The following is a 14,300-nucleotide window of genomic DNA, read 5'->3' as shown; positions in this document are numbered from 1 at the left end:
ACAGGGCTGTGGAGAGCAAGCCTACGCTAGGAATTTGTTCCTGGGTAACAATGACTCTCTTTCTGTTGTTCTGGCAAGTCTCAGAGATTGTTTGAGGGCCACTGGTAATAATACAGCATAATCCTTGGGGGCATTATGGAACCCGCAGGGGTATTTTGGGAGCGTTTGCTAAGTGTGTAAACTTTCAATGTTCATTGGAAGACCTTTGTGGTTTCTGGTGCGTGGGGGTTAGGGATGACAGAGGCTCTGCCTTTTGTAGGATGGTTGAATGATCTTGCAGGGTAGAATTTTTGAATGGCTTTCTGCTCATTCATATAGGTGTGTTTGTCAGTACTTGAGCCTTGAATCTAAGTACTCTGCACATATGCACAATATATTTTTCTATACACAAAAATGTCAACATGCATTCAATTTTCTAGGATTGCAATTGCAGTTTATGATGGGAGCAGACTACACTTGTCTTGCACTTTGCAGGGACTTGGAATCTAGGCCTGACTATACTGCCTTCACTGTCTCAGGATCATCTGCATCTCTCTTACCTCAGTCGGTGGTGGTTCTGGGAAAAGACCCGAGTCCCTGGCAGCCTCACTGTGCTTCCTACTGTCATCAGGATGATGCATTTTCACATTAGAACATGTATTAGAACGGGGAAATACACAAGGGCTTTGGCTTTATTATAAAGGCATGTATGGACATAGGTTTTATCATATGAGAGTTTCATTTCAGAACCTATACCACCCTGAATGATGCCAATCTTGTCAGTGTGGTTAAAAAAATTTACAAATACGTCATAGGCAAGTGGCATGAAAATGAGTAACTTATAACAAAAAATGATAAACCTTGAACAATAAGTGCTTTCCGGGACCAATCCTCCAGAGCGCGTGCGCGCACACACACACACACACACACACACACACACACACACACACACACATCTCTCTCCTGGGAGCGGTGGGGTTCACCGCCCACTGACCTCCAGCGTGATCCTGTTCTTCACCAGCAGTCCAATCTTGATGTCCATCAGGTTCAGGTCCTTCTCCAGCTGCTGATTGGCCCTGATCTTGGTCACTACTTCTTCTCGTAGCCTGGCCACCTCCAGCTCTTCCTGGAAATCCAAATCACTCTGGTCCAACAGATACACAAACTTTCGGATTACGGTTAACGGTGGGTTTTCGGAGCCAACTGTGGGGAGAAGACCAGGCATATTTTTAATGAAGATTATCATGAATGGGAAAGCAGCTGGCTCTGTGATTAACATATTACTACAAAACTAGGCCAACCGAAGTATGCAGTCTGTGATGTGGATCATTCTCCATCAGGGAGAGCCAAAGAGGCAAAGGCACATAAACAAATGCACACAACTGATAATTAGTATCTAATAGTCATTGGTCAGCCCTCTCCCCCACTGTCACCAGACTCAGATGCTGAGCAGACAGTACTGTCTACGCCTTTATTGATGAGGAAAGAAAGTTAACCAGACCTTGGCTCTAAGACCTGGTGGCTGAACCAGATAAGAGATTAAAATTCTGGCTGCCCGGAGCAGGAAGCGGTTTCTCTCAGCAGAAAGGTTCTCTGAGAAGCAAGCAGAATTGGGCAAAAGACAGCAAGAAAAGACAAAGAGGGGCCTCTAAGGGCCCAGCAGGAATCAGCCCAAGGACGATTGGGTGAAGGTTCTACTTGACAGAAGGACAAAGATCTTAGAAATTGAAATTTGGTCATTGTCCTTTGAAGCACAGATCAACGGGAGCTGCTGAAAACCCAGGAGCCAGCCTCAGACTTGAGGGGACATTGGTGTAGAACTTCTGGGAGCTTCTGCTTTCATTCTCTGACTCTGTGATACTTTCATATGCGTCATGAAGATCAGCTTTGAGTGAACTGTAAAAACCAACCCTGGGGTGACCAGTTAGAAGCAGTAATTGTTAGAAGAGTACTGTCTAGCTCCTGTAACCTGTGGGACAGTCCTTCCTCTTCAAGGGCCCTGGAAGTCTTCCTTCCAGTTACAGCTTGATTTGGTCAGTTTGGTCAACACCTACTGAACCACCAGGAACCCAGCATGGACCACAGAAGTCATTCTCGCCGACCTACTTTTAAGGATCTGTGTGAGAGAGATGACGCTGGGTCTGGTCTGTGGTTACCGTCATTGGGAGATGAGTCTGGGTTTCGTTTGCTGTTATTTTGTTTGTTTATCTTGAGCCTCCAGTTGAGGATAGCCTTCAACTCCTGATCTTCTTGCTTTTATTTCCTGAATTGAGATTACAGGTGTGCATAATCCCACCGCCAGCTTGTTTGGTGGCTTTTGATTAGGATTTTCGAAATTTCTTACATAAGCATATTTAATCCTTCAAATGAGAGGCTCAAGACCAGAAACAAACTGATCATCTGAAATGTAGCCCTATCTTCTTGTCCGTCTTCTTTTGCTTCTCCATAGCTCAAGTTTAATATAAAATGGGATTTATGCCAATTCCATTCTTCTTGATGAGGAAATGATTAACCACTGCCTATCCCTTCACTCCTGTCCTGTCAGCCCCTGTTCAGAACCTAGAGCCTGAAATGAATAAATCTGCCGGACACTGCGTTTGTTCTTAATTTTTGGGCCCGCCTCTGCAGTCCATTGGCTGGAAAGCAGCATCCACACTGGGTAGGAAGGATGCCCACTCTTCCCTCCACACTGGGTAGGAAGGATGCCCACTCTTCCCTCCACACTGGGTAGGAAGGATGCCCACTCTTCCCTCCACACTGGGTAGGAAGGATGCCCACTCTTCCCTCCACACTGGGTAGGAAGGATGCCCACTATTCCCTCCACACTGGGTAGGAAGGATGCCCACTCTTCCTTCCACACTGGGTAGGAAGGATGCCCACTCTTCCCTCCACACTGGGTAGGAAGGATGCCCACTCTTTCCCTCCACACTGGGTAGGAAGGATGCCCACTCTTTCCCTCCACACTGGGTAGGAAGGATGCCCACTATTCCCTCCACACTGGGTAGGAAGGATGCCCACTCTTCCTTCCACACTGGGTAGGAAGGATGCCCACTCTTTCCCTCTACACTGGGTAGGAAGGATGCCCACTATTCCCTCCACACTGGGTAGGAAGGATGCCCACTCTTTCCCTCCACACTGGGTAGGAAGGATGCCCACTCTTCCCTCCACACTGGGTAGGAAGGATGCCCACTATTCCCTCCACACTGGGTAGGAAGGATGCCCACTCTTTCCCTCCACACTGGGTAGGAAGGATGCCCACTCTTCCCTCCACACTGGGTAGGAAGGATGCCCACTCTTTCCCTCCACACTGGGTAGGAAGGATGCCCACTCTTCCCCAAGGTGCCCGCTTACCTAGTGCTTTGTAGTCATCTCTGGCTTTGCTTGCCCGTAACAGGGATTGTATTTTCACGATTTCACTTTTCTGCAAAAACATCAACAGGAGTCATGATCTCTCAGAGTCCCATTTTCTCCACTATTTTAGAATTTAAGACATCTAGGAATTTAAACTATTTAAGAACAGATGCTGTTAAAAATCACTGATATTTAGACACAGCACAGTTAACATTTATTCCCCCATATATTTTTTAAAGAGTAAAATATAAAATAGGTTAGTTACAAATTCAGGCAAGACTGTAGAAGGATTGACTGTCTAAACAGACAAGGGAAAGAACACCCAGAGCCTAAAGAATCCAGTCTATGATGACAGTTTCCTTCTTTGAAGATTCTGACATTTTTCTATGGGTTTTGATTTAAATATCGGCTAGCAGCCAGAACCCTTACATCCTATGTTAGATAATAAGTGACTTGAATCTTCTCTTTGGTGTTACTAGCCCAGGCTTTCCCTCTATGTCCTCTCTCTCCCTGACTCAGTGCGGCTTCTGAGTTAACAGGTAAGCTCCCCGAGTTCTGAAGTCTGTTTGTTCCCCGGTCATCACTGGCATTGTTTAGTCAAATTATTCAATACTAGCATTCAATAACTATTGATTTAGCTCATTCTTAGCTCAAATAAGAAGCCATGTGCATGTGTCTTACGTGATCTTCAAAATACTGCAGTCTCGAAAGGTAATTCTTCCTCGCTGTCACCATTCGGAACCAGGACTGAATCTGAAATATGGTAGGGCAGAGGAACCATGACGGCCAGCACACAATCCTCAGGTAGCACACATTCCCTTCCTAAGTCTATTAGCTGCTCAACACTAGTAGCCCTGTGTGCCTGTGAATCCAGCACCCAGGAGGCCAAGGCCAGCCTGGGCTACCTGTGTCAAAGGAAAACCAAGGACTAACAGTCTACCATGCAATAAATAGATATCAAAGCCTCCCCTTCACTTCTCACTTATTTGGTTGTTTTCTTTCAAGGTCTTCAAAACCAATTATATGTGATCATTGACGGCACTGTCTTAATAGGAAAGGCCTGACCTGGGCTAAATAGTTTAGTTTTCAACCTAATAAGTAAAAGTCACAAAGGCAAGACCATTTTCTGAGGTCTAGGGAGTCAGTAAATCAAACTAAACTAAATCCAGGGTTTCTTTCATCATTCCTTAAATGCAACCAGTATGCTTTAGTTTTTTAAAACTGCATTCATTCATGTGTGTATTGCATGAGTGTACACACATGTATGCCTCGGGGCATCTGTATGGACAGGTTGGAGGACAGCCTGAGGGAATCTGCTCTCTTCTTCAACCTAGTGAGTTCTGGGGGATCAAACTCAAATAGTCACACTTGGCAGCAAGTGCCTGCACTGTCGGAGCCAGCTCCCCAGCCCCCCAGCTCCCCAGTCTCTCAACTCCCCAGCCCTCCAGCCCCATAGCCCCACAGCCCCCCAGATCCCCAGCCTCCCAGCCTCCCAGCCTTCCAGCTCCCAAGCCTCCAAGCTTCCCAGCCTCCCAGATCCCCAGCCTCCCAGCCCCCCAGCTCCCCAGCCTCCCAGTCCCCCAGGCCACCAGCTCCCAAGCTCCCCAGCTCTCCAGCCCCACATTCCTCCAGCCCCCCAGCTCCCTAGCCTCCCAGCTCCCTAGCCTCCCAGCTCCCCAGCCCTCTAGCCCCTCAGCCCCCCAGCCTCCCAGCCTCCCAAACCCCCAGCCTCCCAGCTCCCCAGCACTCTAGCCCCCCAGCCCCCCAGCCTCCCAGCCTCCCAGCCCCCCAGCTCCCTAGCTCCCTCCTTTAGGCTGCCACAGAAAAGCGCTCAGGCTCAGGCAGTCTCGGCGGGAGTGTTCCTGACCGTTTTCTGAGGGCACAGGCATATTCCACAGTAGATACAGGATTCTGTGCCTTGAAGGAGTAAGAAGACTCAGAGGGTCAAGCCCTGTCATTCTCTGCCCCACACTTTCAAATTCCTTTCAACTTACCCATTTCAATTTCTTTCTGGCCTTTATGTGGCCAGAAAGAAATTGGATCTGGATTTCTGGCCTGGAAATCGTCTAGATTTCCGAATTGTCTACAAGTTCATATATATATGTATATGTTTTTTTCAACCCTTTTGCTTTTAGCTAATCATGGCCTCCACAGAACCTTTTCTTCCTGCTCTTCAGACCTATTCATTCACTAGGTCACAGACTTTGCTTCTGCCTAACACCTAAGCTTTTCTGCTGGTATGTTTGAACACTCTAAGTATGATTAGCAACTGCACCAGAGGAACATGAGACCAGACTGGGTAGAGCAGAGAGAGAGGATCCTAGCCTCAAAAATCAATTTGGATTTTCCAAACAAAGAGTTGGGTACAAACACACTTTCACACTTGATTCTTATAACCACATAAAGGATGTGAGCCCATCCCAGCGGCACATCAACTCGTTTGAAGATGCTCCAACCTCAGGACTGACTTGCAAGGCTCACACATCTCTGGTTAACAGCTTTGTCTTCTAGATCCGGGACAAAGTAAGAGGGAGTGTGTAGCCCAAGTCCTCATATGGCTGAAAGCAATATTTACCTTCACAACAGAATCGACGTTACCAGCAAACACTTGCTGTCTGTGCAGATACTCCTGGCGTTGTTTGAACCCCTTCCAGAATGCCTGAGGGAAGAGTGGGTTAAGAGTGACCAATGACTGACAGGTAAGCTTTGGAAGCTGCAGGCACAGAACACATCTCGGGAAGCACTGAGTTGGGACACCATGTCCACTGTGGACTCTGAACTGGGGCAGAGGACACTGACTTATGCACAAAACAGGGCCAGAGTTGGAAAAGGCAGAGAAAGGGAAACCAGTCACCAGGTTAGCACCCAGTTTCCTACTTGACAGGTTAATTTTACCAAGACCCTGCATGACAAAAGCAAACAAAAGAAGGAATCCTTCCTACAGTATTAACTGGATTCTATTAATAGTATTGTTTGTTTGATTTTTTGTTTTTTTTTTGAGACAGGGTTTCTCTGTGTAGCCTGGCTGTCCTGGAACTCACTCTGTAGACCAGGCTGGCCTCAAACTCAGAAATTTACCTGCTTCTGCCTCCCGAATGCTGGGATTAAAGGCATGTGCCACCACTGCCCAGCTAATAGTATTGCTTGATCACAATATAAAATGCTTGAAAGCAGTGATTAATATACGATTATCTTTACTGTACCAAGTGACCGATAGTGGGCAACTCTAGGCAGGCACTTCATTTAGTGTGACTACAAATCTCTAGGTATTACTATATTTATATTATTCTATAATCTCTAAAGAGATTACATTATGTGTCTATAATTGACCATTTATCATTTCATATGTTCCCACATAAAATGAGACTTCTCTATGTATCTATCTGTCATTATTTCTACTAGTTTCTCTCCAGGATGAGCTATTAATTTTTTTACCAGGCGCATTTCCAAATATGTACAACATATCTATCCATATTACATCCTTATGCATCAACATACAAATCATGTGTATATCATTTTCTTCCTTTTGATAAGAAGACACCCAACAATATCCCAGGGTTTACTTTCTCCTCTAAGCTACATCAGAGTCTCTTGTTAACACATACATGAACTAGCTATGCTAACACAGAACCAGACAAAGCAGATCTACTGGAATTAAAACTTCAAAGCTTCAGGAGAAAGATGCAGAATTCTGACAAGTTGAATGTAAGGCACATACTATTCTGCTTCTGTATAGACAAAACCTCTGGTAACTCAGCTGCCTTAGAAAGTATAGACTGACTATAACCTAGCTGTCTCCCTACAGAGAGACTAATGGCCATCACCATTTTTTTCTTTTGCAGTAAAGAATCTTATACATAAGGCACAGGGAAAATATGTATTCTATTTCCCTAGAAATGGAAGTTAAACCCAAGTAATTTTAAAATCCCTAAAATGTTATAGTTTTTATATCACTATTTGTACATTTATATAGTTACATATGTGTGTGTGTGTGTATGTGTGTATGTACATACAACTTGCAGGAGTCAGTTTTCTCCTTCTACCAGATGGGTCCGGGCAGTAAGCATCTTCACCCACAGAGCTATCTTAAAGGCACATTTTCAATAGTATTAATATTATATGAATTTATTTTTAACAGAGTTCATGATCTTTTATTTGTTTAAGGACAAGATAACACCATGTGACTCAGGCTAGCCCTGAATTCACAATGCTCTTACCTCAGTATCCCAAGCCCTGGGATTACAGGCATGTGCCACTTTGCCCAAATTCAAGAGATTTTTGTTTTGTTTTGTTTTGTTTATGAGAAGTATAAAAAGTGGTTATTTATTTCAGGTGGTGGTAGCACACACTTTTAATCCTAGCACTAGAGCTTGAGGCCAGCCTGGTCTATAGAGTGTGGTCCAGGACAGCCAGGGCTACACAAAGAAACCTTGTCTTGAAAACCAAACCAAACCAAATGAAACCAAATCAAAACAACAATGACCACAAAAGTAGTTATTGCACAAGGGAATCAAATGACTGGTTTCAAGGTTGACATTTTTCTATATGTCAAAAACCAAAAGCCTATTAAAAATGTAATTCACATTAGCCAAGTCTTAAATACACATGGGTAAACTACAAAAGAAATAAAGGAATTAAAATGATAGTACTATATTTTGGGATCGATTAAAAGGCATCATGATAAAGATGCCAAGCTCAAAAAGACTCCCCCCCCCCTAAAAAAACTTAAAAACATCCAGGCTGGAGAGTTGATTCAGGAGGTAAGAGCACTGCTGCTTTTCCAGAGGACTCAGATTTGGTTCCCAGCACCCACTTGGTGGCTCAACAACCATTTATACTTCCAGTTACAGAGGATCTGATGCCCTCTTTTCTAGCCTGCAGGGGCACAAGCAAGCACATGGTACATAGTATAACCTGGCGAAAGGCCCAGACAAATAAAGTTAAAGGAAAAAAAAAAACCCAAAACAAAAAACAAAACAAAACAAAAAAACCAGAAAAAACAAGAACACACACACACACACACACACACCAAAAGCAAAACAAACCAAATTTAAAACAAATAACAAAATATAAAAAACCAAAAAAAAAAAAACCAAAAAAAAAAAAAAAAAACAAAAAAACCAAGACTTTAATACAATTGTATCTTTAATCTATACTCAGAGCAAAAACAAACCTGGCATCAGCCTGAGGTCTGTCTCTGCTTTTCTCCTATCCACTGAAGTTCAGAAACAGCATTCATCATTGCTAACTTAGATTCACAGAGAGGAGCTGGTCTGTAATACTAACAGAGTACCCACCCAACCTGGAGCCATTATCTGCTCATTGTATTCATGATTCAACACTCACTATTTGCAAGATTTTGGTGTCACACTTCATCCTGTAATCACTATACATTATGTAGACCTCCTCAGAATCTGTTAGAAAATACTACTGAGAAGGCCAGGCTGACTCCATGACAGGCTTCAAATTGGTAGTTCAAGAGAAGAGGCCTAAATCTCTATGGGCATGTCCAAGCAAGCCCCGCCCTCAGAGGCTGCCCTGCCACCTGGCCTGAGGCAAGGACAATGGGTCAGCAGCAGTTTCCAGACCTCCTCAGCTACTTCCTCAGCAACAGTTTCCAGACCTCTTCAGCAAAAGTTTCCAGCCCCTAAGCCCTGGTAATGGAATGTCCCTAGAGATGGAGTAAGATAAAGGTCACCTACCCCAGAATCCTCAAATGCTTGTTAAATCAGGCCTAAGAACTTACTTGGTTGTGTCTCTATCTTGGTAATTGGGAGACCCCAGCATGCTGGACTTCTGTAGAATAAAATACTCTTTGCCTTTACAAACTATTTGAACCGGGAGTATCATTCTTTGGCAAACCATGGACTCTTACACTATATATGCCTTGTATTTAATTTGTCAAAATTCTACATTTTTCTCTCTTAGTTTTGAAATTTTCAGCCCCATATGCCTGGCTCTTTCCATACTCATTGTCATAAACTGCAAGTTCTTCCAACAAACAAGTATGGGCCTAGCAGTGGAATAATGCTGTTATGATGTAAAAGGACACAAATGTTTAATATAAAGCCAGTTAGGAACAGCTTTGTATAGTAAAACCATTTTTTTTTCCTGCAACAGGGCACTTGCAGGAAAAGTTACAGTAGCTACCTTATTCTGTTTTCTGGGGCCATAAATAATATTTAACTGTGTGATGTTGAAATACTGGTGACTACTCCTCTTCTTTATATATCTTCACTGTTAATCTCCAGAAACCTGGGTGTGCTGAACCAGCTGCCTTGCTTGATAATGGGTCCCCGGAACTCTAATCACGATGCTAAACTCACTGTGATACAGGGGAGCTAGGAAGCTCTGAACAATTCTTTTCTCTCTTTCTAATGTCTAGCAAACCCACAAAGCTAAGTCTATTAGGTCAGCACCAGGGATGCCCTAAGAGGACGCCCCTGCTCAGGCTCTGAAGTTGGTTGGCTTCACACAAGCTATTTCTTCTCTTGGCCTGGATGCGTGAGGCCTTCCTCACTTTAAGTTCAGTAAGTCAGTAACTCCTAGGGCTGGGATTTAAATTTATGTTTTGCTCTGTGCATACCACAGTCACATCTGTATGGATGTAGAGGCCTGAACAGGGTGTTAGGTCTCCTGGAGCTATAGTTATAGGCAGATGTGAACTATATAACATAGATCCTGAGATCCAAACTCAGAGTCCTTTGGAAGGGCATCGATGCCCTTAACTGATAAGCTATCTCTCCAGACCACTCGTCCTTTCCTAAGAGATGTAACCCAGGTTCCGTCAATCAGGGGAAAATCTTTCCACTGTAGTTATGTCTGTCTTGTTTGATAATTTTTCTTTCTTATCTCTTTCCACAGAAACACCAGCAATCTTACTACTAGTTCACCACCAAGTGTCCTCTGAGTCACCTCTACCACCTCATTAGGAACCAATCACCGTCTCCAATGGGACCTATCCAGTTCAAGCCTCATGATCCTGCAGGATATCACAGTTTTTACATGAGGAAATGTGTCTTTATCAGTTATTCTTTCTCTTTGCTTTCTGCTAAATTTCTCCTCAATGTCTATTTTTCACTCTGAAGTTTCATTCATTTACACTTGATGACGTCACAATTGCATTTGTTATGGTTGTTACTGATTCATTCACCCACGCCACCACACACACACTGCTTCATTATTAAATCCTTTGAGAATTACACTATAAATTTTTCTTGAAAAATATCAATGTTTACTTACATTTTATAAATTATATTCATTTTCTATATATGTGATATAAATAAAATTTTCTTTGCTTATGATGATTTTTCTGTTTTTTATTTTTGTTGTTGTTGTGGTTATTGTTGTTGGGGATTGGACCCAGAGCCTCAGGAATGCCAGTAAACACTGTACCACTGAGACAAACACTTAAACAATTCTATTAGGGACTTCTAATTGTTCTAAAATTGGGTGTTTTGTTGGGGGTCTAGTGCAGGGTACGTGCCTAGCATACAGAACGCAGTGGGTTCAACTGCCATCACTGGAAACAGTGGCTTCCCTCCCAAGGTGTTGGACTGGACATCTTCTGATGAACTCCAAATATAGCTTGGATCTGGCTGGCTTGGGCCAAGAAGAATTGGTTCTATATTCTCTAAAAATTTTAAGACTATATGTCTGGGCCAGTTACCTGTCTAGAAAGTTAATTGTCTTATCTGGGGGAAACCTTCCAGTATTTCTTTAATGAGGCATCTATTAGCAAATTTGATGAGAGATTAGGTTAACATGATGCCTTTTGCCTCCTGATCATTTGGTTTTATGGGTAAGAAGGTTATAAGGCAGTGTATTCACTTCTGGGCTGCATCAGTGTAATTACCTCACTGTTAGACCTCATGGAATTCCTGTTGGAAATTCGTCAGATGGAAGGAAAGAAGGCATGATGGAAGAGTTCTGAGTTTAGAGACAATACTGAACCACCGCTGAGGTGGAGGGGCAAGGCCCCATGTGATCACGTCGGTCCTTTTCCAGCGCCGGGTTCCACTCCAAAGGGCAATCAGTCTCTAAAGGCGGACTCTTCAGGAAGAGTCCCAAAGGCAACATTGTTTCAAGACTGGATAGCACAGGGCTGCTCCAAATTGTATCACACTGACTGATATTTTGAATTTTGTACCTAATTAGAATTAGCTTTTATGGGTGTAGATGATTCTATTTTTAGGCTGTGTTTTAAACACATAAGCTAGAACTATTTTTAATTAGAAGCTTATAGGCTCACATAGAAAATGCTAAATGTCAAGTCTATAACAGATTTCTTAAAAAAAAAAGTCATAGGTTCTGCTGACATCTTGAGCAAAAAAATAAAACAACAACAACAACAAGAAAACACTCCAACATCTTTCCTATGAAAGATACAAGATCACCAAATTATCCTCAGTCCCAAATAACATAAAAGCAAAAGGCACAGGAGTTTATCAGTAGCCACGAAAGAGAAACTCTACCACCAAAAATACCTCCAGTTTGGAAAAACCTTATAGTTACCAGCTAAAGCAAAGGCCTCAAGCTTTGCCAATCACTGGCATGCTTGTTTTAGCCTCTGTTGAAAAGGACACACATACAGACCTTGGGAAGCTAGCATCCTGGCTGGTAGAAGGTGGCGCAAGAACACAGGAGAGACATCTAACTCTGCCAAATTCTTTTCCTGCCTGTGGGAAAGCTCAACTTAAGCATTTTTGTTGTTGTTGCTGTTGTTGTCTTTAAAGAACAGGTACTAACGATTCTTCCCACAGGTCTAAACAAAGAGTAACCATTATAAAAAGAAGACCCCTAGAGAGGTTAAATGTGCCCCAGTTCATCTGCTCTTCTGTTGGCTCAGGCTAGAAGAAGCTGGACATTAATGACCACCCACTAACCCCTGAAACTCCAAGTACAGCAGCAGACATGTGGAGAAGCTGCTATTTGGAGTACACTTTCAACACCCAATCTGAGGTATCCATTTCGTTCCAACCATACTGATGGCAGGTAGATCTGAGCAAGCCCTAATACTCTTCTGAGGGCCATAAGTTAAAACACGTCATCACTAAGGCAGTCCCCATTTTAAAGGCTTTCCCCAAAAGGGCAGGGAAGAGCCCACATTGGCACTATCAGAATGCCGGTAGTCGGTGCTATTTTCCAAGCAAGCATTTTCAGAAGACAGGACAATGTGCTGTATCTGTGGTAGGTGACTCACATACCTGTATTTTGATCACACTCTCTATTTGTTCATATAAGAATGCTTTCCTAGCTTCAAACTCCTCCCTAAGGATGGGTCCTGAGTTTGTGGCTTCAAAGCGGACAAGCAAGTCTTCTGAAGCAGACCACATGTTCTCACGGATGTAATGTGATGTGACTTCTTCCACGATGTCCTGGCAAGAGATACGTCTTAAGGTTACTCTCCACACATCGGGCGAAAGGAACACAGAGAACAGCTTCTGGAAATGATGGCTTTTAGAAAATGAAAGGGATAGTTCTTTCAGACTTGGTTTATAGACAGATTTGACAGGAGCGAAGGGCTGAGTTGGCTTAGCCTTTTCCTAAGTGACATGAGCTTTGACTCCCCTGAGCTTGGTGGCAGTGACATAAGAAGGGCAGGAATGATCTCATGTGATGCTGGTCTGAATCACAAACTGCCTGAGGGTCAAGGCTGACTACTATAAGAATGCGCCTCACCTCCAACTCTCTCAGCTCCTGGGGCATCGGGGGAAGTGACAGCACCCATAAAGTCCTAGGTTTCTCTTTCCCCACCTCAGCCCCAAATGATGTGCCAGGGGAAATGAGATACTCAAGGAAGAAAGCAGGTGGGAGAGGAAAGACAAACGGAATCAAGGACAGACAGGAAGCCCAGAGGAAGGGACAAAAGAAGAAGAGGCATTCTGAGAAGTTTTCCTGCGGACTCCTGATGGGTTTCTTTTTCACACTAACGTAGACAAAAAGAGTGGACTCATTCCTATAGCCGAAGACTCTAATGCAGCACGCCTGCAAGCAGCAGTTGGTTTGTTTAAGCAAGAAAAAGGAAAATCATTTAAAGGTGCATCGAAGATTCTAAGATAAGACATATGTAAGTGTACTCATTGAATAAAGACAATAATTCCAGGTTATTATTATTTTTAAAAGGCCGAGACCTTCCACCATTTAATAACTTAAGAGATGGATATTCAATGCATTAAAAAGCCGCATCTGGGCATCTTTGGATGCCAGGTGAGTCAGGCTTTTGTTTTTGTTTTTAACTCAGATCTTCAATGCTGCTACTTCACAGTTTGGGCACATCTTTTCAATCCTGGCATGGGATTTGGGAGAAGAAACCCCATCACTAGTCATCATTCTCATATCTTTACCCCAACTTGTAAGCACTTAGAACATCTGAAATTAGTTAATAAACTACATCCTTCAGGTTAATTCTCCTCCTTGGCAGTTCTGGCATACATCTTCAGACTCAGGACACATTTCCTCCCTATCGCTTGTGGCACATATTTTTATACTAAAACATCTCCAGGGCTACTGACTTATTTTTAGTTCTTTATTTTTGAGAGAGGGTCTTAGTAGGTGGTCTTGGCTGGCCTGGAATACGTAGAGCAGGTTAGCCTCCCAGAGATCCACCTACCTCTGCCTCTTGAGTGCCATTGCACCCAATGGCCAATGACTTTATTGACTAATATGTGCTAATATGATCTATATTTAAGCATTGTATTTTTCTTCTCCAACACAGAACAATTGTAAGAGCATCATCTTCCTTCTGAACATATTCTAATATCTGGATTCGTCGGCAAGCCTTATGCCTTTTGAGGTCAACATTTAGTCTTAAGCTCGAGGCGATCCTGCTGAGCAGCCTTCCCCAACTCTCTCCCCTGAGAGGCACCACTCATCCTCTGTGTCGGAATAAATCTGTTTCCTGAGCTGCATCTTGCATTATGAATCCCAGAGCAATGGTACATCTTTAGATGTGCCAGCGGCTGCATTAG

General features: G+C 43.4%; 1 protein-coding gene across 1 annotated transcript in view; it reads right to left on the bottom strand.

Annotated features, from left to right (window-relative positions):
* Iqgap2 (IQ motif containing GTPase activating protein 2) overlaps positions 1-14,300 on the bottom strand; it is a 276,532-nt gene that overhangs the window by 46,782 nt on the left and 215,450 nt on the right. The window contains exons 17-21 of the mRNA XM_052159382.1: positions 12,537-12,707; positions 5,906-5,989; positions 4,012-4,083; positions 3,331-3,400; positions 974-1,182 (exon numbers count right to left, since the gene is read on the bottom strand). Coding sequence (XP_052015342.1) covers positions 974-1,182; positions 3,331-3,400; positions 4,012-4,083; positions 5,906-5,989; positions 12,537-12,707 — 606 coding nt within the window. The remainder of the gene's footprint in view (positions 1-973; positions 1,183-3,330; positions 3,401-4,011; positions 4,084-5,905; positions 5,990-12,536; positions 12,708-14,300) is intronic.

Source organism: Apodemus sylvaticus, chromosome 16 (genome assembly GCF_947179515.1).
Source record: "Apodemus sylvaticus chromosome 16, mApoSyl1.1, whole genome shotgun sequence".
In the NCBI taxonomy this organism is placed as follows: domain Eukaryota; kingdom Metazoa; phylum Chordata; class Mammalia; order Rodentia; family Muridae; genus Apodemus; species Apodemus sylvaticus.
Note: the sequence above shows the minus strand (reverse complement) of the source record. Positions and strands in the feature narration are given on the sequence as shown.